Below are 22,935 nucleotides of genomic sequence, written 5' to 3' on the forward strand. Positions count from 1 at the left end.
AGGATCCAAAGAATCCGGGGTGACGTCGGTATATTGGTATCACTAAAGAGACTCCGTCGTGAAGCTAGTACTCCCAGAGGCCAATCTTTATTCCTCGATCATCTTATTGACGTAGGCATACCTACCTATCTAGGTACGTATTGACTGGAAGGCTGTGGGAATAGCTGAGTTTTGACACGGTCTTACTTCTCAGTAATGTCTTGTTGCCCAGTACTTTAATGCAAGGGCTACAAGCACACCACCTGTCCAAGGTAACCTACGTCTAACGTTCGTTCACAACTTACGGACGAATCAGGTAGATTCTCTCTAATACGTTGTGATACTTCAGCTTGTGTCTCTCGGTAAGTATCCAAGCATAAAAGGTGGGGGAGCTGCTAACAGATTCGAACTCGCTAGCTAACCAGCGCACCAACCCATATAGCAGTCATCTACTGAATCAATAGTATTAGACTCAATCATGTCCGATCAGAAGGTTTTCAAATATACACTCGAGCACTACCGAAAGGAGGGTGTTTCCGAGGAAGCCTTCGTCAAATGGTTTCGAGAAGAGCATCTTCCCTATGGTGTCCCGCTGATGAAGAAGCATGGTATCACTAAATACGCTGCTGTGAGTTGACCTTGTGTACCTGTCAACCACCCAGGTAGTCACGAGATGTATATCGTATTGACTTAGAATCGTATCACACAGCACTACAGATCTCCTCCGTTGGCAGATGCGTTCCATGCTATCTTGGGTCAGATAAGGCCGACGTGGGAGATTAGCAAGGCTGACCTCGTCCTCGAGTACTGGATGCCTAGCCTTGATTGCCTGAAAAATCTTGTTACGGACCCGGAGTGGAATGAAATGGCCGCGGATGGTGAAGCAAACTGGATTGATATGAGTCGGTCTACAATCCATGTTGGTTATGAGACTGCGCATTTGGAAAATGGTAATTTCTTCGATTTTGCAGAGAAGAAATGAACGTGATTAGGTTGAGAAGAGCAATCGAATCCTTTCCTCGGATACATCTATATGGTTGCTGTCATAGGGTCAAGGGACTGCTGTACCTAATGAGTTTAGGGGTTAGCACGTTAGCCAAGAGCGGTATTACGTATGATCCGAAGCTTTTATTTCTGTCGTGTCCCCTTACTTACCTGGATACTCCAATTCCTTTCCCATTTTGTTACAAAGGGCCAGCGAAAACGGCGAGCGAAGAGTCTTCATTATCGATGATATTGGGGATTGGATTCTTCTTCAATCTTATCTCATCGTGAGTCTCCACATCATCTATTAATAGGTAGGGTAATTAACCACGTTGATAATCTTGTTGATGCTGCCAGATTAGATCGAGGTAGCCCAGGGAACAAACCTCCGAAGTCCCATCTCAGCTGCGATTTCGATTGACGAGTGAGATGTCAATGCCTGACTCGAATGATTAGAGTCAGCTGAGAGTTCTACTGATATGTTCCTTTTAGGTAGAACCCCATTGGCCATTAAGATCACTAAAGGCCACTAAAAGCTTCAACCTAACCTATCGGAACTCGGCCACAACATACCTAGTAAAGAAGTACTAATTAATAATACCCCTTGAAAGATTTAACAATTATGTTAATGTTTTAATTATTTTGATACGAATAGAAACAAGGATTAGTATAGTAAGTTTACACTAACAAGCAAAATGGCCAATGACGAACTTATACCTCGTGTGGCACAGCTGTGAGGTGACCAGCATAACTGCCGTAACGGGATATTGAACAAGGAGCTAGGGACTTTAGCAGATCCACAGGTTGGAACTATATTTCGATGACACTTGCCCTAACATGTACCTGGGGAGGTGCAACTTGGGTCACTAGACACGCTGCCGGTAGGCACTAGACACCTAAGTTAAGTTGCTAGGTAGGTACGATAGTGCCATAGTGGGGCAGTTTCGCTTTTCCGTCGCGATTGCGACCGTCAGCTCTTCTTCCTCCCTTTTTTCTTCCCACTTACAACTTACAACAACGAAATACCCAATAGCGCATGATGCTACCGACGGCGAATTATATTCCTGTTAGTAACCGTAAAAAGGCGACGGATATTTCGAAGGGATGGCACCATGGAATTCTTCGGCAATCAAGTCGACGAAGTGCGATACTTGACCACTCTGGCCGAGACTCCTGCCTCGGCACCGCCGGTGTCGCCCGACTCGCAGCAACAAAATAATAACAATAATAATAGCAGAAGCGATAGTGTAGCCACCACTTCTGGCTCCAAAAGAAAAGGTAGTACTGACGGGTCGCCAAGTTCCAAAGGCACTGCCCAACAGAGAAGTAAGAGGAATAGATATATCTCTATAGCTTGGTCAGTCCATGTCTTTGTCTTCCTTTCTATCTGCGTACTCGGACACCATAATGCTGACCGGTGTCAATTATCGTCATATAGCAACGAATGCAAACGGCGCAAAATCAAATGCAATGGAGAGACTCCATGTCAACGATGCGGTAATCTTAATCTACAATGCCTTTATGCCCCCAATTGCTGCACCAATTCGTTCAAAGATTCCGAGGAATTCAAGCAAATGGCCAGTATGGTCAATAATCTACAAGACCAAGTCGACACTCTTTTCGCGAACATGAATGCCTTCAGATCCGAAGCTTTCCGCTTAGCTCCTATCCAAGACCGACCGCATACCTTACCATCCACTTCGAGTACCCCGTCTTCCTCTTCGATCCCTTCTATCACACCTGTACATAGACCGGCCGAACTAGCCCAGGCGCGACAGCCTGGGTTTCGCGGACCCACGAGTACCAGATTCAATTTAGATGTTGCTAAGAATACTTTACATAAGATGGGCTACAGCAATCCATCCGATGGTGGTGATCCTGATGGTATCGCTCAGGATAGCCCCGCGCCCTCCCCGAATCTAACGGCGCAATTATCCACAACTCCTAGTGGACTTCCTCGGGATCCATTATGGGACTTCGATAAAGACGAATTGATTCGATTATGCCGTGTACATGACGAAGAGGTCGGAATAATGTATCCCGTCGTTAAAATAGAGACAGTCATTCGTCACGCTCGGACGCTGTCTTCATGGATGGAGGCAGCTAGAAAGAACTTCATGGCTGGCATATATGGCGAGGAAGGTGGAATTAAAGATCGTAATACCTTGTTGCTCAAGATTATTGTATGCTGTGCCTTGCAGGTTGAAGAGCACGGAAATAGCGAGAAAGCCCAAAGGCTTTTCCTGAGCGCCCGATCGACGACGGATAGAATGTTGATGTCCGATCCAAGTGATGTGAAAAACATGCCTATATTAGCTCTTCTGGTATGTTAGGTATTCCGTCTTCTCCTTTCGTTATCCCTCGGCATCTGCTTCAACTTTGGGGAGGCTAATATCTGTAGGCTGGTTACTATTATCTGGCTAGTGACGAGATCCTGGCTTGGCGTACCATGGGTCAAGTAGCCCGCCTTTGCTTCGAATTGGGGCTTCATCGACTTGACGTGATTAACCGAATCACCGATGAAGAAGAGCGCAACAATGCGATCAATACATTTTGGACGGCTTACGTCTTGGACCGTCGGTGGGCTTTTGGTACTGGATTGCCTTATGTCGTTCCAGATGAAGAAATTGATCCTCAATTACCATATCCCGTGAGTACCCATTGATAGCCCCCGATATCCGACCGAAGATATCGTCATGCTTCATCAATCAACACAACGGGCCATAACAATGCTAATCTTCGTCGAAAGAATTCACATCCTTATTTAGTTGCCATGATTACATATTCTAAACTTAGCGCGAGAGTATGGCGACTCGTACGAAACTTCGATCCTGATATAGTGGAGATTCGGCCGGGCGACATCGAAGAACTCGACCGCCTAATAAAACAATGGTATACCCAAGTACCCCGAGAAACTCAACTCGAATTAGCCGACTGGGAAGCGGTCCCTAGGTATCTTAATCCTCCAGTACATATGCAGAGAGAATACGATATCCAGCGACTGCAAATTTGGACGTACCTACGTCTAAATCAAATTCGTACCTGGTTGTATACCCCTATTCTGCGTACACATAGCAGCATAATGGAAAATATGCAATTTGCTGAGCGCGCAGTCAAGCTCGCGAAAAATACCATTTGCTACCTAACGCATCTCAACAACACAACCAACATATATAGGAAGATCCAAATATTTTACCACCAATTCCTGTTGTCATCAATCACCGTACTTTTCCTCGCCTCCTGCCACGCTCCTGTTAATTTTAGCGCGTCCTGTCGCAACGAGTTCTACATGGCCCTCGAGTTAGTGAAGGACCTTTCATCTAAATCATTCGTCTCACAACGGCTTTGGAACACCATCAAGTCGCTTCGAGAAGTAGCTCCCCGTCTGGGACTAGCCCAAGACCCACATTCTACTGCCGCACTCACTATGGCCGGCCTAGCTACAGGTCAGATGGGAGCGACTCCGTCCATTGCTTCCGGATACGGATCACATCCGTCTCCCGTTGCGGGGATAGTGCCCCCCGTTGATAATGTCCAAAGCGGACCTCAACTTTCAAGCGAGTTTTCACGAATATTCGAAGGCTACATGGGAACCACTAATCCTAATGTCCCTCCAACCCCGGCTGGTGGGCCGCCTGTCAACGACAGTGTCTCAATACCTCAAGGTGTAGGGGGTAATGTGTATCAACATTTCAAGGACATGTTTTAGGGTTTGAGCGCATCGGTTGGGGAGGGATGATACCATTATTCATAGCGAAGGGGCGGCATCTGTTTATTTAAAGACGTGATATCTCTAGGAACGAGGAATCATACAACCGAAATGAGTGTATTCGCACATAAATATCTAATGATATATGTTGCATAGCTTGGAATCGTCGTGTTGTATATAAAGGCCTGTCGAGAATCCTGCATACGAATCCGAAACGGCGTCTTAAACTAGACCGGCAACCTCGCATATTACTCCAAGCAAAGAACACAAGGATGGCGTAACCCTTTCTGTCTATTAGCGCTTTTAAGTTCCTGCGCGAAGGACGCAAATTTAGTGAGCGCTTCCTCCCATCTCCTGGAAGAATCGTTATGCTCTTTGAATCTCTGCTTCTCGGATAAAGCGCGAATCGGTTCCGTGAATTCGGCGATTATAGGTGCGCATTCTTCCGCGACAACCCGATCCTCTGAAGAAGAATCTTCAAGCTGCTCGCCGTCCATGACGCCTTGAAGAAAGCAATCTCCGATCATTTTCCCCGTAGACCAAGGCTTTGAGCAATCAACCCCTCGAATGACAAAAGGGACTTTCCCGCCAGGTAGGACGAACACTTTATCACCGGGCAGTAGGCCGTTGGGTCCCCATCCGAGTTTACCATCACCGGTCATAAATAGGCGTCGCCTGAAGGACATGAAGCTTAGAACATCATCAAACCCTAATACATCTTCATAAGCTTTCTCAGTGGGTGATACTTTGGCCCGGAACCATTGTTGCAAATGTATTTCGTCACCGGCACGGGATCTCCGGAACCGTTCTTCGACAAAGATCAAGTCGAAAACCAATGCTCTCAGTGTATCAATAGTGACTTGGGGGATAAAGGGCCTTTCGGCCGATTCCGAGGGCAATTTAGTGGCCCATTGGCGACAAAGTTGTTCTATCATTTTCATGTCTGGGGAAGCATAAAATGGGTCGCTAGAGAATATGATTTCGCCAACATAGCTTGCGGTAACACTAAGGCGACCAAAAAGTATCTCAATATAATCACGAAGGAGCACCTGAAGGTTGTATTCCGGCTGAGGTAGTGTATAATGACCCAATAGTCGAATAGCCTTGTCTTCATCTGGCTGTATAACGAAGTAGGTTCCTCGCCCAGTCACGGTCTTCTGTATCAGACTCGCATAGATAAATTCCCTATAAGATCCCAGAGGAAATACCGAGTCATGTGCTAGGGTAGATCCACAAACAAACTTCAAATCTTTGCAGGCATTATACACTTTAGTGACACATTTTGAGCGCAGGATTTCCTTGTCGTGGATGATGGCGCTCCAGTCGGGGATCCATGAAGGAAGATCATTCCTGTTTTTCCGTCCGAGGTCTCCCACAAGTACGTCAAGGTTTCTCGTTACCCTAATGATATTTCGGACAGTTCGAATAAAAACATCCGAAACCGTCATGTGGTAATCGGCCATAATATCAAGGCCATAGGGGAGCAGACCAAGAAGTGCGTATACTTTGTCCCGGTCATCCGAAGCTTTACGGCCGTTCGTGTCCCGTAAATGGGCAAGTAGCCCGGCTCCAGCATTGTTCTTTCTCAGATGCCTACCAAGTATCCATCGTTTGCGACCATCCTCAATATCACAGATTTTCGCCCGGAACAAATCTAATACTTTGAGGTTCTCGGATTGGAGACGCCTACTCTGCGTAGCGTGGCAGCCGTAAATATTGTGCGAGGCATTTCTAAACACACCCCATGGAACACTGGAACTGCCGTACTGGATGGAAATCTTCTTAGAAACAATGATCTATGGTCATCTATGGTTAGTATAAGTCGGGATCTGGCCAACGTATGGATTATGTGACTCATAACAACCTAGGTAGCGGACACGCAATTAGAAAAACGAGGTTGTTTACCTCCTGAAAGACCCAGATGCGACTCCACCACGGACTCAACAACATCATGCGAAGATCTTCGAATAATTCTTGCAAGACTTTCTCCCCAAGCCCCAATAGATCGTCGATATGTTTACTGTTATGCTGAGCAAACAGGGCGACGAGGCAAAATGGCTCAAACCCCCTACCGAAGACATTCGCCAGTGTTCCATGCTGTCTCAGAAATACTTCAAGCATAAGACAATTCTCAAGGTCATTGGGAAATGTGTAATCCGCTGGTTTTTCTGGCTGATAATGGCTAGGAGTAAAATGAGAAGCTCCGTCACCAAGAAAGACGACTACACTAGCCGCGCAGCTATAGATGTCCCGCATAATCTGTACTTGAGCCTGCCTCTCATCAAGATCGTTTTGGTTAATGCACTAGAAGATCATTTCAGTTGCAGTTCCTTGGTCGTTTACATTTACCTGGATACATACTAGAGCATCAACCCAAAGCGTAACAGCGAAGGCCTCCTCTCTTAAGTTTTTTAAAGCCGTCTCGAGATTTTTGGTTATTTGCATTTCAACTCCATTGGCTTGGATTGGACTTGTTGTGGCCGAAGAGCCCCAAGCGTAAGAAAGTGCTCTATATGAGACTGGCCTATCAAGCGTAAATTGTTCGAGGCTACATTTCAGAGGGTCCTCCCACTTCCCAGGAATAAGTTCGATCAACCTAAAATGACTTTGGGTAAGGAGCCTGGAGTCGTAAGGCTGGGTAAGCGATTCTAGATGATTCGGCCCGCCGTCGTTCATGTTCGCGATTTCGCAACGACAGAAATTAAATGACACAACTTCAAAAAGCCAGATGAAGGGCAATTTCCAGAAAACAGGGAATATCAGGTACTAGTATGAACACCAAAAAGAATTTTACCAGTTCAATGCAAGCCTTTTAAGGAGGGAAGCTGGTTGTAGGTCGACTATCGCCCTCAGGGCGATGCAGGTACGCTTACATAATGGCTCAGCTCTTATTGGGTGAATGATACCGCAATTAGAGGTTGGATTGAAGCATATTATAATTTCCGTAGATCATAAAACGTCGTCATCCTTCCCGCCCCAGTGGCCCTTGATAGGAGGGTTAGAAATGGCTATGCCCTCCCAGCCTCCCTACCTATGTAAAAACACCTAAAAGGCCATTCAAACCTAACGAACCAGATGATCATTTTACACTTGCGCATGGATTCAGCATAGATTGAAAGCCTAGAAACAGTTGAATGAAACCCGCGCAGCCTGCTTTGTTGAGTTGTCCAATCTACCTTAATGGCCACTTAGAACATTCCTGTCACCATCTTTACCCCGGGATTGGGCCATGGTATGCTCACTCAAGTATGAAAAGCAACTTGCATTCGAATAGGTACCTACCTGGTAGATACCTGAGTAATCGAGTGATATCGTCTTGAAAAGTTGGCTGTCTAAGATAATCACCTATTGGCTGATAGTCGCAGATCTTCGCCGAAATTCGTTATTCAATTGTCCGCAGCACCCAACCGTTTCAGGAAATAAGATGATGGTGCAAAAAATGTTGATCCCGTTAATGGTATCGAAAAATCAAGGAGTTTGTCGTGTAAGCCCGGCGGGTCGCCAACGAACATGCGCTGTAGCATCTGCTCGATGACCCAAAGCCGTCTCGAATATCCGATAAAGTAGGTCCCAAATTGCCCGGAGCCGGGCGACCCAAAGGGCATATTATCTCGAAGGATGTCATGTTCATCACCATTTTCATCTTCGACCGTAGCAAGCGACTTGTGCGATTGTTGCTGTCCTGCAGCCGCATCATCTAACTCCACATTGTCGAGCTTCTTGCGTCCGATTATAGCTTCTTGCTGCTCAGTACAGAGCGTATTCCAGGATTTGACGTCGTGCACATATTTCTGAACCACAACGTAGCTCCCGCCAATTGCGGGCGCATCCTCCTCGGCGACGAGTATTGAGCCCGGTACGGCGGGGCCTACGGGGTTCGCTGTGCCGTCCACAAACCCGAGAAGATCGCGGACGTCAAAGTAACGGAATCCGTTAGTTTCGTCAACGACGGCAACGGCATCGCCTAGAGCATCAAGCAATTGTCGCTCGAACTCGAAGCAAAGATCTCGTCTCTCCGATCGTATGTGGAACAGCAAGTCTCCAGGTGTCGAGACTGCAGTATGCTTCTGGCCATGAACGGCGGGGAATGGATGAAGCTCTGCCGGTCGTGGTAGCCGGGTTAGGCGGTCCCATGCTTCACTGCCAATGCCAACCGTGCAGGCGAATGCGGCGCCTAGATCTCTGATGGCCACGTTTTTCGCTAAACCGTCGATACTCGAGAGGACTGAGCGCACGACTCTGGTGGCATCCGGGATTTCGGAAATGGTTACCACGAGAAACGTCGCAGACTGAGTCAAAGGCGCGTCAACACGTTGCGGTTCGATGGGGACTCGATGGTTCGACCTGGAACTCATATTCAATTCCCGGCTCGGCGTCGCAGCGAAGGATTGGTAATCGATAGATTTGGAATGAGTTTGCGACCTTAGTTGATTTCTCAGCTCGTGAAGTGAGGCTGCCTGAACGAAATATCGTCGATGTAATGTGAGATTTTTTCGTGCCCAGAATGGTAACTTCAGCGATAGGCTTGGCGATAGGCGGCAAGCGATTCCGATGGCTCTGGGTGATTCCATATCGCGATCAAAAAGGTGACCGATATGAGTCTTGGTGTAGCACACACACAAATAACTGAGCGCCAAAGCATCTTGAATAGCTAGACGGTGGTTGGCTATATCGGTGTTCCCCTCGCACCAGTTGCTGCACGGTGCTTACACATCATTATGATTCTCGTATCTTCGCCTTGCCATGCCGCCATTGGTCTACCCACCCTCCATTTCAGACATGCATATAAGCACGGCCGCAGCTGAAGGCCTACCTAAGGCGTTGCTGCCCGGTAATGTGGCTTTGACGATGGCTTTAGCGACGGCTTTTAACAAAAGGCGTGTCCTACATGCCGTGGTACACGCTTTGTCAGCCGACCAGCCCCCTACTTTTCTGTCACCCCCCTTTTTTGGCGTCGAAACTCATCACATCCTGTGATGTTTCCATGCAAGATCAACCCTACCTTGAATAGCCAATTCTCACCTAGATTGCCTAGGTAGCTTATAGAATATTCTATAAGCTTCTAGTTATTCTAGAAAACTCGTATTGGGTAGCTTTGGTGATCCTTAAGAGTTGACCAGCATTTAGGTAAGTCCGAGAATACCCAATTACATGTCTCAAATTGAAGAACTCACAAGAGACTCTGTATATGTAGGTACCTGTACAAGACAATACAACTTGCGCCGACAAGCTCCTCGTACGATATGCCGTTCGCTTCTTCCTGCAATCCTGCCATGACAGCGGCTAGGTCAATCCGACAGCAAACATACGAGCAATCCAGCCCTATGCTGATCGCAATTTCGAGGCTTATTTCCGCTTTTCTTTATCGCGTAACAACGGGTTTTTTGTCGGATGCACGGAAAGATTCACGGGCCGTAGAATGGACAGCTAAGCCATAACAACAAAATAAGACTTCAATCGGACAACGAAAAACAATAAACGAAAATACAGACCTAGGAGCTGAATATAGTGGCACCCAATTGAGCACGCGCATCTAATCTACTTCGTATTTTCTAGCGCCAAAAATTCTAAGTACGTAGGTACGTAAAGGGGGCCGACGGAATATACCTCATTACTTTAATTGTAGAGAGATAGCTATCAAACAGATTCCCACGACAATAATAAAATTGCTAACATCTCAAAGCCACTATATCTTAGATTACTCCGTTAAAAAGGACAAGCTAAGTGGAACTATCTACTGAAGAATAACGGAAATTCAGTGTGAAAATGGATACCCCGGTGTGCGCGTATCCCATGGTGAAGGATAGAAAGTAGAAAACATTTGACCCATGAGGTACCTAAGGCTCTAGAAACACCTTCAACACGACTTAACGAATGACTTGCCAATGCACGAATCGGCCACTACTTTTGATCCACATCTTTGGAAGGCGGAATAGCCCTCAGAGAAACAATCACCTGTCCGTCGCTCTCATCCCCAGTCGAGTTCCAGTTAAGGGTCCAGACACCATCTTCGTCGGAGGGAACAGCATACCACAACGACTTGAGGGATCCATCGGTGTTCTTGTACAATAGGAACTGTCCGTAAAAGACAAAGTTCGTTACCGATCTATCACCGTCAGACGTGGAGTTGGTAAATCCGACTTGGTGGCCAGAAGATGTCGAATCGGGGACGTTGAACGTGAGGTTTGACCATGTTGGTGCACTATCACCGGTGGTGGTATTCGGATTGCCAACCAAGGAGTTGTCCGAGCTAAGTTCGACTATGCAATAGGTCAGCACGGAAACTTATACGAGGTATTGGCATGGCTTACACTCCACAGGGGCGGCTTCAGTGTTGCCGACTTCAGAAGCCTTGCCGATGAAAGCGCCGTCTGTCCACAATATTAAGATTAGCTTAATATTAAGATCTTAAGATTTGGCTTACCGCCAGTCGTAAACACAGGGGAGCCTCCGATGCCATCACCATAAGCGTAGAGTCCGAAGGGTGATGTTGGTGCCCGTCGCTCAGTTGGGGACCCAACTATGGCCATGGGGAGGCCCAGCAGAATGAGGCTCTGTAAAGCGTGCATCTTTGGTACGATATAGTGCAATGTAGTTTATTTTGCGGAGAATGGAAGATCTTTTGACAAGGTAACGACAGGCTTTAGTGCAATTTTGAGAAGCGATCAACCATCAACCGATATTTTTTTTTTCGACCGTTGGTGCTGGTCCAAATTTCATCGATCAAGACGCCCGACGCTCTTTTCATACCCTCGAACTCCCTCCTACCTTCAACATAGATTCGTCATCTCTCCTTGAATAGATGACCAACCAAAAATAAACTATGTCATTCCGGCCTTGGCCTCTCTATTCGGTCAGTGGGCCGGCGCGGGGGTGTGGGAGGGTCCGGGTACGGGTTATTCGCAGGGCCCCATGCAGCAACGCGTAATCACTCATGGGGTGGGTATTTTGACATAGTATACGACCGCCCGCCTCGGCAGATATTAACGCGATCAGGGGTACGACCATGTGGCGCGCGCGCCGCTTTGATGCTTTGATGCCAAAGATTTTATCTAAGATCTTTTGATCAAGATAATCAGCTAGCCTTTATGAGGCTTACAAAATATTTCGTAATCTCTGGGGCTGATGGTCATGCAGAATGCGAGCGCCATGGGCACGATGATGCGTCTAGCCGCCGCCCATCGATCCATATAGGTGGCTATGTGCCCACAATATCACGGACTCCGACCCGTCAATAATACTACACATCTTAAGGAGTCTAGGCTTTTAGGTCCAAAATCTCATGAAACGTGCCCTCCGGTGATATCGCCGGCAGCGCGGCTCGAGGGTCCCACGAAGGATGCAGCTCATCAAATGCAAGCCATGATAGCTCCACAGCTTGCGCGGTTCACCTCGTGCCCTGGATGTACGCGTACCTCAGCGATACGAAATAGTATTCAACTCGCGCGAATGTCCTCAGCTGCTCAAGGGGTCACGCTGGTGTGACGGGAAGACGGTGGATCTATGGTCTGATTGCAGGCCCTTTGCAGTATTTTTTTTCTAAGGATTCCATGCAATACGACAATGTTACTTCGGGAGCAGCCATGACGATTCAAAAGTCTCACGATGTCTTATCCTATAGTCGGCAAGTCTAATCTAGTAGGACTCATGTTGAACATAAAGGCTGACCAGTCTCGTACGTGATGACAGGAAACAAGAGGGAAACCACAGTCGTTCTTTGCTATTCTCCAGTCGCTTAGAGGCTTGCCTGAGCCTGAATAACCTCACCCGTTCTTTAGCTCAATTTTGACCCTAAAGATCCAGTCGTTACTGGATTGATTACAATATGTTCGCTTCGAAGTTATCTGCTATTGCGCTGTCGTTGTTGTGTAGCACGGCGGTTGCGTCCCCCTTTTCTCATTCAGTGAATCTATTCCCCCGAGCAGCATGCTCAGGAAACACCGCAACGACTAGAAGCGAATGGTGTGATTTTTCCATCGACACAGACTATACCACTGAGGTGCCCGATACTGGAGTGACCAGGGAGTATTGGCTTGAGTTAACCGACGTGACCGTCGCCCCGGATGGAGTTTCTCGTACAGCGATGGCCATAAACGTAAGTCTGGTAGCGAGACCTTGATACTCCTTAATCCTTCTTCCTACCTAACCCCACGTGCCTCTTCAAAATCACGTATAATCATAAATCTTCGCTAAGTCTATACTATAGGGTACCATCCCAGGACCTACTATCATTGCGGACTGGGGTGACACAGTAGTTGTCCATGTTACCAACTCATTGACAACGTCAAACAATGGCACATGTAGGTTACCTCTCATGCCTTTGGCTCTACTTTATGTTACGTGGTGTGGTTGTATTGAAGATTCCCTCTGCCTATTTTATAACCTCTTCTCGTGTTTAAAAATCTCGGACCTCGCTCATATATATGCCCATTTGCGTTACCTTCTCTTCTATAGTCAATGGTAATCAAGACTAATTTAATAACTAAAGCAATTCACTTTCACGGTATTCGCCAGAACTTCACCAACGAGAATGATGGAGTTGCTTCCATTACACAGTGCCCTCAACAACCTGGAGAAACGAAGACATACACATGGAAAGCAGAACAGTACGGGTCGAGTTGGTATCACTCGCACTTCGCACTTCAAGCTTGGGAGGGCATAGCTGGAGGTATGATTATCAACGGCCCAGCTACTGCGAACTATGACGAGGACCTTGGAACATTGTTCCTCTCGGACTGGGACCACTTGACGGTGGATGAACTATGGGAAAGTGCCCAAACAACTGGTCCTCCGACCCTAGACAATGGACTCATTAATGGTACCAATGTGTACAATGATACTGGTTCAAGGTTCCAAGTATCCTTCAATTCCGGAACCTCCTATCGGTTGAGACTCGTTAACGGAGCTATCGATACCTTCTTTAAGTTTTCTATCGACAACCATACGATGCAAGTCATTGCAGCTGACTTTATACCGGTCCAACCCTATACTACAAACATAGTTGATATTGCTATTGGTAAGTAAAACGTACTGTTATTTATGCAATTCGTCGCTAACCGAAAGAAGGACAACGTCTCGATGTCATCGTTACAGCTGATCAGTAAGTATATCAAGCATATGTCGCCTTTCCATCCAAATCCATCGCTTTGGCCTCGACAAATCTCAAGAACAGTTAATATTCTTGTTGTGAAGGATCTTTAGCTAACTACCAAAACTTTAGAGCTTCCGTTGCAGACAACTTTTGGATGCGAGCTATTCCTCAATCCGCCTGCTCTGAAAATGAAAATGCGGATAATATTCGTGGCATCGTGTCTTATACTGATACCGTGTCGGAGCCGACAACGACGGGCTACGATTACACCGATTCCTGCACAGACGAGACCTCAAACTTAGTCCCATATATCAGCAAGACTGTGGGAAACGGTGACTTCTCCACTAGTGAAGAAGCCGGCATCGCGATTACGGACGCTGGCCTCTTTAAGTGGACTTTGAACAGCACGTCTTTCCTAGTCGATTGGGCAAATCCTACTCTTTTACAAGTTATTGATGAGGTGACCGAATTTGAAACCGATGACTCCGTCATCCAAGTATCCGCCGCGAACGAGTGGGTATACCTAGTCGTCGATACTGAACTTGCTGCCCCTCACCCGTAAGTAATCCCACGTATTCTTTTAAAGTAATCAATACCAATTTAAGCTCTAGAATCCATCTCCACGGTCACGATTTCTTCGTTCTCGCGCAAGGCACCGGCACATACTCCAGCGATGTTACCCTCAACTTGGACAACCCTCCTCGCCGAGACACCGCAGTGATGCCTGCCAGCGGATATCTCGTTCTTGCCTTTGAAACGGATAACCCTGGAGTTTGGCTTATGCATGTAAGCAAAGAACCCATCCAGTTTCCGTGTCGTCTCTATCTTCATATACTAATATTGCGCGTACAGTGTCACATTGGCTGGCATACTAGTGAAGGGTTCGCGTTGCAGTTTATAGAGAGGTACGACGAGATTGCAGGTATAACTGATGCGGATACTCTAACAGACACCTGCTCGTCATGGTCATCATTCCAGAGTGACAAGGGCATCGGACAAGAAGATTCTGGGGTCTAAGGCTAAAGCTGAGAACAATCGGGGTGTAGGGAGCGACGAAACCCACCACACTCTTTTAAAAGAAACCACACATTCATTCAGCGCATGCCCGTGTATATAATTAGCCGTCATGTTTTCCTTTTGCGTGTATCAACAAACCTAACAGCAGTATTGGCATCGAATTTGCCTATAAGGCATACATACTATATAAAATACCATGATCAAGTTACCTATCCATGTACCCATGCCGTAATCATTCATGCCTTAACTAGATACTATTAAGATGTGTTATTATACCTCGTATTAACCAAGATCCACCATAAATCAAGTTTCTAATTGTCGATCAAGTTGTTTCGTTTAGTTTTTCGATCTAGTCGATTCCTACCGGGTAGCTTACGCAATCTCAAAGCACCACGTAATTCACGAACGCATTAGAAAGGACGATAATTTGACCACAAGCCACAATCCACTGAATTAATAGCACCAGGCAACTCTAAATGACACAGTATTCTCAACCCCTTTCCTCATCATGTGCTCTTCTTGTTTTCCATCCAATTCTGATCCATCGCTTACAGACCACACTGGCCGCCGATTTGTCGGAAGGAAACTTCATTAGGAGGGATCTCGAGGCCGCAGCGGCCATCGGCTCTGCAGGTGCCATCGAATGTCCCGTCGGTACAAGCCTGGCCATCGACCGACGCGCCTGTAGCAGCGTCGTCAGTGGTGTCATCGGTAGCGGCATTGCCGGTGTTAGCGTTGCCAGCATTGGCATTGTTATTACCACCGAACAATCCAGCCAAAGGGTTGCTATTGTTTTCCGCTAGGCCGCACTGTCCGCCGATGTTTCGGAAGGAAACCTCGTTAGGAGGGATTTCCAAACCACAGCGGCCGTCAGCTCTGCATGTACCATCGAATGTCCCGTCGGTACAGGCCTGACCATCCACACTTGCTTGTCGCGGTGCTAAGGGAGCTGTGGTATGTCGTTAGTACGCCGTACCAGTCAAGCAGTTGATTTAAGTAGGTAAAGGAGAGTACTCACAAGCAACAGCGCTGACGGCCAAGAGGCTCATGAAGATGCTGACTTTGGTGAACTGCATTTTTGCGGTGTGAATAGAAGATATGAGATAGCAGAAGTTGAAAGTGATTAAGATGCAAAAGAGATGTCGAACTAATACCGCGTCAAGAAGAGAGAATTGAAAAGGTGACCGGCACCGAGGATTGGTTGTAGTGGATTGTGGTTGAAGAGAACAGGTTGTGGATGGAGAGACTCAAATTGGAATTTCGATGCCATCTTGCACAGCTATATATACCCATTTACAACGCTATGAGGTTCTGTGAGAGCCTCCTCGAAGTCCTGCCAAGTCATTCACTAATGTCTCTTAGAAGATTCGCCAAGTGTTCTAGTCGCCTTCGTCTCCAGTTTCATCACACGCTGTCGTGCGGCTATGAACCGAATATTATTTCTTAGGTAGCATTTATGAGCCTTGAAACCTATAACAGCTGGTTATAAGACAATCTCCAATGTCGGGTTTGGGAATTATTTGATCAGTTGGGAGCGTCGGCATGCTGCCGACGGCCGACAGGGCGGGTCTCACACGATGACATGGTAATGACAAGCGACTTAGCGTTTTAGTTACGATCCTCTAAACAAATTCTTGGCGCACGATCTACTTGCCGTATTCTACTAAGGTCATTATACTGATGGTTTTTCTTTTGAGGTAGGTTATATGAATATACTAAGTTAGTATCTGTGCATATTTTACGCATGTTATTTAGAGGTACAAAATAGACAGAATAAATATTTGGGTAGGGGTTTAGGTTCAGATTCAGGGGCCTGCTGTCAACTAAATAAGTCAACTAAACAACCTTAAACAAGGCGCCCCTGGGGGGAGGCATAGCCCGCTTTTAATATGGGGTGCACCCAATAAAGATGCTAGGCTAGCCAGGAGACCCATAGCTTCCTCCTCCACTATTCATCAGCTATAGCCTCAGCTTGAAACCCTGCCCCTTTTCCGTATACAAATCCTAGAATTTCGTATAGCTGAACATCAGGGATTACCACATGAAAGTTATAATGGGTTTGGTATAGGTGATTGAATCAAATTGGCGATGAACCCAATCATGCTCACGTGATAACCTTAACAAGCACCATGCCCAGCCGGCAGCTATGCAGTGGATTATTTTAGTGCGCTCATAAGTCTCGTGGCTTATTTTAGTCTATCGGAACTAAGCGAGCGGACCCGTACCTACCTAGGTAGGTATTGTATTATAATTATACAAAAGGCCCATGATAATACACGATTCATTCACATATATCCCAATAAGGCTTGCAGGTCGTGCGAAAATCGGTGTGTTCACTTGCTATGTTATCATATACAACGAAAAGAACACCTAATCAAACCCTCATCCAAACCCAACCCAACCCTTTTCCTACCCATTTCCAACCTAACTCATAAATTTTTCTCATCAAGAAAAGCGAAATCCCTTAGTACTCTAACAGTCCCGTCTTTCAGGGGACAGTGCTGGTAATGTTCCAAGGGCGGCACTTATCAGCAGCGCAGAAACCATTGCAGCACGGTCCCTCATATTGACCATTGGAGAAGCAGTCTCCGTAGGTCGGGACGCAAGAGCCCTGGCAGCTAACACTAATAATGGGCTGCGGCGGTCCTACCACGATGGACTGAAGGCCGGACTGAGTGTCAATGCTGCTAACGAGCGCCTTTTCGCCCGCTGTATTGAACGTGCATTGGTTAATGGCGTTGTAGTCCGGCGCATCGATGATGCTGACCGAGATGTCGTTGTCTAAATAGTGTTAGTCACGAAACTAAGAGTATAGGGTTGAAGTGTCTTACTAGTAGGAACTACGGTTCCGTCAGCCGGCACGGCAAGTTCGTAGGAAGCCGGACCGCCGTGGAAGGTGAGGTGTGCGACTTGGACATCGCGACCTTCAAGAGGGTGAGCGGAAGAGCTGGCGGCGAGGCCAAGACCGAAGAGAATAGCGCTGGTGAACTTCATCTTGACGATGTATTAAGATTGAATGACAGTAAGTATACTATAAAATTATGCTGTATTAATACGTCGTGTGATGCTTGGCTGAGTATCTGGTGGTGATAATTTCGAGTTGATGCAGATGTTGGCGACATTCTTATACTTTCCATCAAGTACATCACGAGATGCACTTTTACCTAATGTTAAGCTTTCTAATTCGTATATAGTTTGAAGCTGGGCTTACCTATTGAACGTAAATATCAGGATATACTAATCATTAGTCCCTCATTCAATAAGGATTCGGTACTGAGTAAGGAATACGAACTTTTAGTTCCCTTTCAGCCCTAGCGTTTCTTTCTCCCGTTCTTCTCTGCTTCCGCTGAGCTCAGCTCAGCCCAACTTCGCCCTAAACCTGAGCTACTTAAGTTAGCTTCGGTTAGTATGATCGTGATCGAACGAGAGCCGCAGACGATAAGCATCCAATCATGACTTGATCCTAATAGCCGTTTCCAAGAATCTGCAATTAGATATAACGAATAGTTAATTAGCGCCTTTTCTTCACGAGGATGACTTGGGTGTTGTTCTGCATTAGTTCGTATAACACGCTTATTGGGTCTTTTTCGGGCGTATGTCACCTGGGCTACACAACATTCAAAGGACTTCCGAACAAAGGTTGACAACTCGATGGTTTTACGAAAATCTTCGAATTGAGCTATATGTTTTGTCATTAGCTACTCAGCACGGCGAGGCTTAGCGACCGTTGGAATTCTCAGGTGATGCGACGTCCTCGCAGCGTCTTACCAAAGAGATAAAATCATCTCGTAATTAATCCGACCTCAATTGCTGTAGAAGGAAAATGTCGCCGAAACGTATTAGGACTCAATGACTTGCAACACAATGACGTCGGATACAACATCTTCAACTATTCGGCTTAAGTCTATGTTCTTAGTTAGCCTACGTCTTAACTCGATGCATACCCATACCAATACCAAATACTCACTTGACCCTTAGAAAAACATCGTAAAAATTTGTCTTTACGGCATTAAATTAGCTTCGAATAAAGACTATTACGCCGTATCCGCTATGTTGCGGTCGACGTCCAATTGCAGTTTTCCTTGGCAGCTGAATCTTTCACTAGACACGTCTTCATCCTCGAAGCCAACGCACTTCCAGCACTTCAATAGCCCCTCTGGATCGTATTTCTTCTTAATAGCGAGAAGATCGGCATAGTTGTCGCCCCACCATGACTCGCGCCAATTGGGTGTGAAAGGGTTGGCTTCGTTTGTGTAACTTCCTCCGTTAGTACCGGTCAGCTTCTCCGCGAGGATCGTCGCTCTCGTCGTTGCCGTCATATTCTGCAATCGCTCCGCATAGGAGGCGCCCCATGGAATCGCTAGGCTAGTAGAAACGTCCCAAAGAGCATTATACCATGCGGGGTGGACAGACGTCGTAGGTCTAGTGTTATTGTCCGATTTTAATTGCACTGCAGCGTCCGCGACAAAGGGGGTATCAGCCGGACAGTAAAAGTTCCGTGGATCGAAGCCTAATTCCTGTGCAGCTACCATGAAATCCGCCAATCTAGTAATTCCAGCATCGTCTTCGAAGAATGTTTTTGGAATAAGTCTTGTCGCTAACACACGAGTTATCCCGGCTGATGTCAGAGCCCCAGGTAACACATACTTATTCCATACGTCGAGGAAACTAGGTAGGACTTCTACAACGCTGGTGCCTCCAACACTAAGCGCAAACTCAGTAGTAGCTTTCATAGAGTCCTTGGCGGCGGCACCTCCATCGGTTGAGTTACCGATAGTTGGCGTCGGGTTCATATAAGTTAGATACGTGCCACCCGCGTGCCCTCCCCATCCCTGCTTACCCCAGACTAAGGATTGCCGCGCCATTAATTCGATCCACTTTAATGAAGTCTCGGCTGTGCCGTTGGACGGCAGCTTAATACTGGCGATTGCGACAGGCATTGAGGGCTCGACTCGGTGCGTAGCTTCCAGAACGACTCCAAATGTCCCACCGCCTCCTCCTCGTAAAGCCCAGAAAAGATCTTCGTGCTGACATTGATTGGCAACTCTAACAATTCCATCCGGTGTAACGATCTTGAATTCCACCACCCGATCGACGCCGAGACCGTAGACTGGTGATAATACGCTGTGCCCACCGCCGAGAACCCAACCTCCGGATGCGGCAACTGTCGGTGAATAACCACCAACAAAAGTACTCCCGTGCTTATATGCGAAGTTGTGTATATCATTCGTGCTAACCCCAGTACCCGCGGTGATAGTACGACCAACGCTAAATTTCGCCGCACATCCTTCGGGCACAAAATCATCGTAATACGCAAGGCCTTGAAGTTTATGCACCCAAAGAGCCACCGAACCTTTCTGGCTATTCCTAGTCATATAATCATGGCCGGAATTCTTGATGGCCAACGGAATTTGGTACTCTCGGGTGAAGTTAAAAGAGGCGAGAATGTCGTCTACTTCCTCGACTTCAATGTAGTACGAGGGGACACTTCCTTGGTTACACGAAGCCCCTGGGGAAGGTTCCGTTGCTGGGAGTTGCGCATTATTCAAGGTGCATTGATCCAACGGATTCCCAAGACACATTTCACCCTGCAAATTCATATAACCATTAGGATATTCTGCGACAAGCGAATTGGTGGTGTAATTCTCGCGGATGACGGAGCAAACCGCCTCATCAGTCGTAACGGCGCTGCCGTTATATAGCGAGTAACATGGTAACGCGAAAGGTCGGTTCGTATGGAGACGCCCCCCAACGGAGACATTCAAGGTGGCCCATACTTCCGGACTTTGCCCTCGAGCATGGGAGACGAGACTGAGGAGCGACCAAAGCAACGGAATTCGGTAGATAGTCATGTCTATATTGATTGGCGCAAGCTCTTGAGATCCGAAGCCAAGCGAAGCCACAATTTCAAGGATTGGTGTCGGAAATTGTGCACTAAAGTGCAGAAAAAGCAAAGCGCAGTACTTTGACGATACCTATGTATGTCTCACTTAGTAGAGCGTGCCGTCCCGTCTGAAGAGTCCGACTAAGACAGCAAGGCCGCCACGATGGATAGATGCCCAAATCCGATTGGTGACCTGAATATTGCGGATGCATTATGAGAGGTAATAATTGACCACCAACCTATAAGGACTCCCCCATGAATGGGGTTGAATGCGCGATACTACCACCCCATCTGACAACTAGTCTTTTTTTGCGAGATTTGTCACCTACCTAACTTGAGATAGATCAGTAATAAGATCCCTACCTCGGCAAGAAAGCCGGATTAGTCTAAGGGTATAGGGAATTGTACACTAACTGGATTCATTATAGATTTTAGATATCGCTTTGATTGGGGTTTTTTTTTCGCGAATTGTCGGACGTTTATCGAAATCTATACGGTCGTGGGATACGATTTAGGTGATAAAGACGAAAATTTATTCTATGAGCCATTCTATCCGTGGAGCCTAGGTACCTAGGTACCTATGCTTCTATAAGCGTAGGCGTTGGCGATTCGCCGTACTGGAGTTCGTTCGACAGTATAGTCCGGGGGAACTCGAGGATAGAATCCCATTCTTCCCCTAAGTACCTCATAGCTGCGTCCGCAGCTCTTTCAGCCCAGCCGAGCGTGTACCAACGCCTCGGACTACGGTGCATAATAGCACACCAATAGGCGAAGACGACGAGCGCCACCGAGTGCTTCTGTGAAAGCGCTACAAGGTACGGTTCCGAAACAGCAGCTGGCCAATCCATGAAGTCGCGCCAGCTCCCTGGATGTCCATCAACCTTGACTACCCACTCTTTCAACACTGCAATTGAATGCTGGCAGGCACATCTCGTCTCCTCGGTCGTGTCTGCGGGGTATTCGAGCGAGTCAAGACGGCATACCGCATTCCAGGTGAAGTCATCTAAATGTGATTTGAGTCGACTCAAATGAGGTTCGATGAGTTGCATTAACGGGCTCGTACGAAGATAAGGTGCTAGCTCGATAGCTAAGTCGGAGGAGTTGCGCAACACATAGAGTAATTCGAAGTAATCGTCTACTGAATCAGGCGTTTTTAGAGTTGCAGCGAATTGGAATACAATAACGCCAATCGCAAATACCAAGACCGCAATCCAATTAGCTTCGTTCACTTCGACCTGTGTATGCCTGAATAAAGTTGATGCCTCGATATGGTATTGATAGGCGGCCGCGTATAGGTTGGTACCTGGTGTATCTTGAGACCACTCATGAAGGGCATAGAGCGCTGTGATTGTTCGGTAGACGTATTGGAAAGTACTTGCTTGGTAGCCGAATTCACGGGCTAGAGATGCTTTCTGAGCGATAGGGACCTTCTCGATGATTGATAGCCAGGATAGAAAGAATGTCTTTTCCATAACACCAGTTATCGGGCTAAAACTTGCCCCCACGACATCCTGCCCAGATCTATATAGATCGGTTTCAACTTGAAAGCCATTGAGAATGAAATCGAAGTTTTTATATATTAACGGTATATGAGCGGACTGTTGCGCCCGTGTATGACTGTTTAAATGTGAATTTGAGAGAAGAATAGGACTTAGGTCTCGTGTCTCTTCTTGATAAGAGCAATGTTCATTACGTCGATGACAGTTGGCGCATATAGGTGGCTGCAGATTACACTAGATTAGGTGGTTAGTCAGCACCTATATTTACTTGAAGTGGCCTGTATTATGGCTGTTTCTGGCTGTTTCTTACCCTGACGCGTCTCCTTCGACAGGTTAGACAGCTATTGCGGGATTTCCTATGAAATTGTCGAGAACCGCTTCGACGCTCTTTATTCTGAGCAGTCGCCATAACAATTCCACTCAAAATAATACCCAGCCTGGAAATACTATCAATTGCTGTGTGATGAGACGTGTCGATGAATAACGATAGGTGAGGAATTCATTTAATCGTTCACATCTTTCAAGTCTTGGTTTCCGTTTGTCGGTTTCAAAGTCGACAAGGCTCGGACACCGGAGCGATTCAGTGCTTCCGCCACCTTCCACCATCGATAACGATAACAAACGATGGAATCCTCGTTGAAATCCCCCAATAGATGATCCATCTTGTTCTTGGAGAAGCTAGGTTCCTTAGCTCGCTAATGATGCTAGAAAGGAGTTTACTGCTGTTAAGGTTCGAGTCTAGGTCCTTTAGTTGCTCCCCGCCGATAGATCT

General features: G+C 46.8%; 10 protein-coding genes across 10 annotated transcripts; 3 read left to right on the top strand and 7 right to left on the bottom strand.

Annotated features, from left to right (window-relative positions):
* Nucleotides 1–110: 110 nt before the first annotated feature.
* F4822DRAFT_405627 (uncharacterized protein) lies at nucleotides 111–1,675 on the top strand. The gene is made up of 5 exons (XM_051458315.1): nucleotides 111–133; nucleotides 194–341; nucleotides 397–607; nucleotides 689–1,044; nucleotides 1,132–1,675. The coding sequence occupies exons 3-4, from the start codon at nucleotides 458–460 to the stop codon at nucleotides 959–961; spliced, it is 423 nt and encodes a 140-aa protein (XP_051312931.1). The 5' UTR covers nucleotides 111–133; nucleotides 194–341; nucleotides 397–457; the 3' UTR covers nucleotides 962–1,044; nucleotides 1,132–1,675.
* A 12-nt stretch (nucleotides 1,676–1,687) lies between these two features.
* On the top strand, nucleotides 1,688–4,796 carry F4822DRAFT_275544 (uncharacterized protein). Its single transcript, XM_051454785.1, has 4 exons — nucleotides 1,688–2,320; nucleotides 2,402–3,287; nucleotides 3,365–3,613; nucleotides 3,713–4,796. Exons 1-4 carry the CDS (start codon nucleotides 2,076–2,078, stop codon nucleotides 4,670–4,672), a joined length of 2,340 nt encoding a protein of 779 aa, XP_051312932.1. The 5' UTR covers nucleotides 1,688–2,075; the 3' UTR covers nucleotides 4,673–4,796.
* On the bottom strand, nucleotides 4,797–7,577 carry F4822DRAFT_275531 (heterokaryon incompatibility protein-domain-containing protein). Its single transcript, XM_051454783.1, has 3 exons — nucleotides 7,034–7,577; nucleotides 6,578–6,976; nucleotides 4,797–6,468 (listed from the first exon to the last, which is right to left on the bottom strand). Exons 1-3 carry the CDS (start codon nucleotides 7,346–7,348, stop codon nucleotides 4,921–4,923), a joined length of 2,262 nt encoding a protein of 753 aa, XP_051312933.1. The 5' UTR covers nucleotides 7,349–7,577; the 3' UTR covers nucleotides 4,797–4,920.
* Nucleotides 7,578–8,025: 448 nt separating this feature from the next.
* On the bottom strand, nucleotides 8,026–9,579 carry F4822DRAFT_275538 (uncharacterized protein). Its single transcript, XM_051454784.1, has one exon. The coding sequence runs from the start codon at nucleotides 9,241–9,243 to the stop codon at nucleotides 8,059–8,061; it is 1,185 nt and encodes a 394-aa protein (XP_051312934.1). The 5' UTR covers nucleotides 9,244–9,579; the 3' UTR covers nucleotides 8,026–8,058.
* A 697-nt stretch (nucleotides 9,580–10,276) lies between these two features.
* On the bottom strand, nucleotides 10,277–11,558 carry F4822DRAFT_405640 (uncharacterized protein). The gene is made up of 3 exons (XM_051458316.1): nucleotides 11,097–11,558; nucleotides 10,984–11,043; nucleotides 10,277–10,932 (listed from the first exon to the last, which is right to left on the bottom strand). Exons 1-3 carry the CDS (start codon nucleotides 11,239–11,241, stop codon nucleotides 10,574–10,576), a joined length of 564 nt encoding a protein of 187 aa, XP_051312935.1. The 5' UTR covers nucleotides 11,242–11,558; the 3' UTR covers nucleotides 10,277–10,573.
* Nucleotides 11,559–12,140: 582 nt separating this feature from the next.
* F4822DRAFT_405641 (multicopper oxidase) lies at nucleotides 12,141–14,977 on the top strand. Its single transcript, XM_051458317.1, has 8 exons — nucleotides 12,141–12,296; nucleotides 12,362–12,767; nucleotides 12,879–12,972; nucleotides 13,161–13,688; nucleotides 13,739–13,772; nucleotides 13,893–14,321; nucleotides 14,375–14,549; nucleotides 14,616–14,977. The coding sequence occupies exons 2-8, from the start codon at nucleotides 12,498–12,500 to the stop codon at nucleotides 14,778–14,780; spliced, it is 1,695 nt and encodes a 564-aa protein (XP_051312936.1). The 5' UTR covers nucleotides 12,141–12,296; nucleotides 12,362–12,497; the 3' UTR covers nucleotides 14,781–14,977.
* A 254-nt stretch (nucleotides 14,978–15,231) lies between these two features.
* Nucleotides 15,232–16,122, bottom strand: F4822DRAFT_275647 (uncharacterized protein). The gene is made up of 2 exons (XM_051454786.1): nucleotides 15,799–16,122; nucleotides 15,232–15,729 (listed from the first exon to the last, which is right to left on the bottom strand). The coding sequence occupies exons 1-2, from the start codon at nucleotides 15,854–15,856 to the stop codon at nucleotides 15,329–15,331; spliced, it is 459 nt and encodes a 152-aa protein (XP_051312937.1). The 5' UTR covers nucleotides 15,857–16,122; the 3' UTR covers nucleotides 15,232–15,328.
* An 817-nt stretch (nucleotides 16,123–16,939) lies between these two features.
* On the bottom strand, nucleotides 16,940–18,095 carry F4822DRAFT_405643 (uncharacterized protein). Its single transcript, XM_051458318.1, has 3 exons — nucleotides 17,992–18,095; nucleotides 17,612–17,937; nucleotides 16,940–17,561 (listed from the first exon to the last, which is right to left on the bottom strand). The coding sequence occupies exons 2-3, from the start codon at nucleotides 17,772–17,774 to the stop codon at nucleotides 17,269–17,271; spliced, it is 456 nt and encodes a 151-aa protein (XP_051312938.1). The 5' UTR covers nucleotides 17,775–17,937; nucleotides 17,992–18,095; the 3' UTR covers nucleotides 16,940–17,268.
* Nucleotides 18,096–18,705: 610 nt separating this feature from the next.
* Nucleotides 18,706–20,896, bottom strand: F4822DRAFT_275659 (FAD-binding domain-containing protein). The gene has a single exon (XM_051454789.1). It carries the CDS (start codon nucleotides 20,630–20,632, stop codon nucleotides 18,815–18,817), a length of 1,818 nt encoding a protein of 605 aa, XP_051312939.1. The 5' UTR covers nucleotides 20,633–20,896; the 3' UTR covers nucleotides 18,706–18,814.
* F4822DRAFT_275649 (uncharacterized protein) lies at nucleotides 20,897–22,878 on the bottom strand. The gene is made up of 3 exons (XM_051454787.1): nucleotides 22,474–22,878; nucleotides 21,079–22,397; nucleotides 20,897–20,997 (listed from the first exon to the last, which is right to left on the bottom strand). The coding sequence occupies exons 1-2, from the start codon at nucleotides 22,570–22,572 to the stop codon at nucleotides 21,243–21,245; spliced, it is 1,254 nt and encodes a 417-aa protein (XP_051312940.1). The 5' UTR covers nucleotides 22,573–22,878; the 3' UTR covers nucleotides 20,897–20,997; nucleotides 21,079–21,242.
* Nucleotides 22,879–22,935: the final 57 nt, after the last annotated feature.

This window comes from Hypoxylon trugodes (assembly GCF_022578975.1).
Source record: "Hypoxylon trugodes strain CBS 135444 unplaced genomic scaffold F4822scaffold_6, whole genome shotgun sequence".
In the NCBI taxonomy this organism is placed as follows: Eukaryota; Fungi; Ascomycota; class Sordariomycetes; order Xylariales; family Hypoxylaceae; genus Hypoxylon; species Hypoxylon trugodes.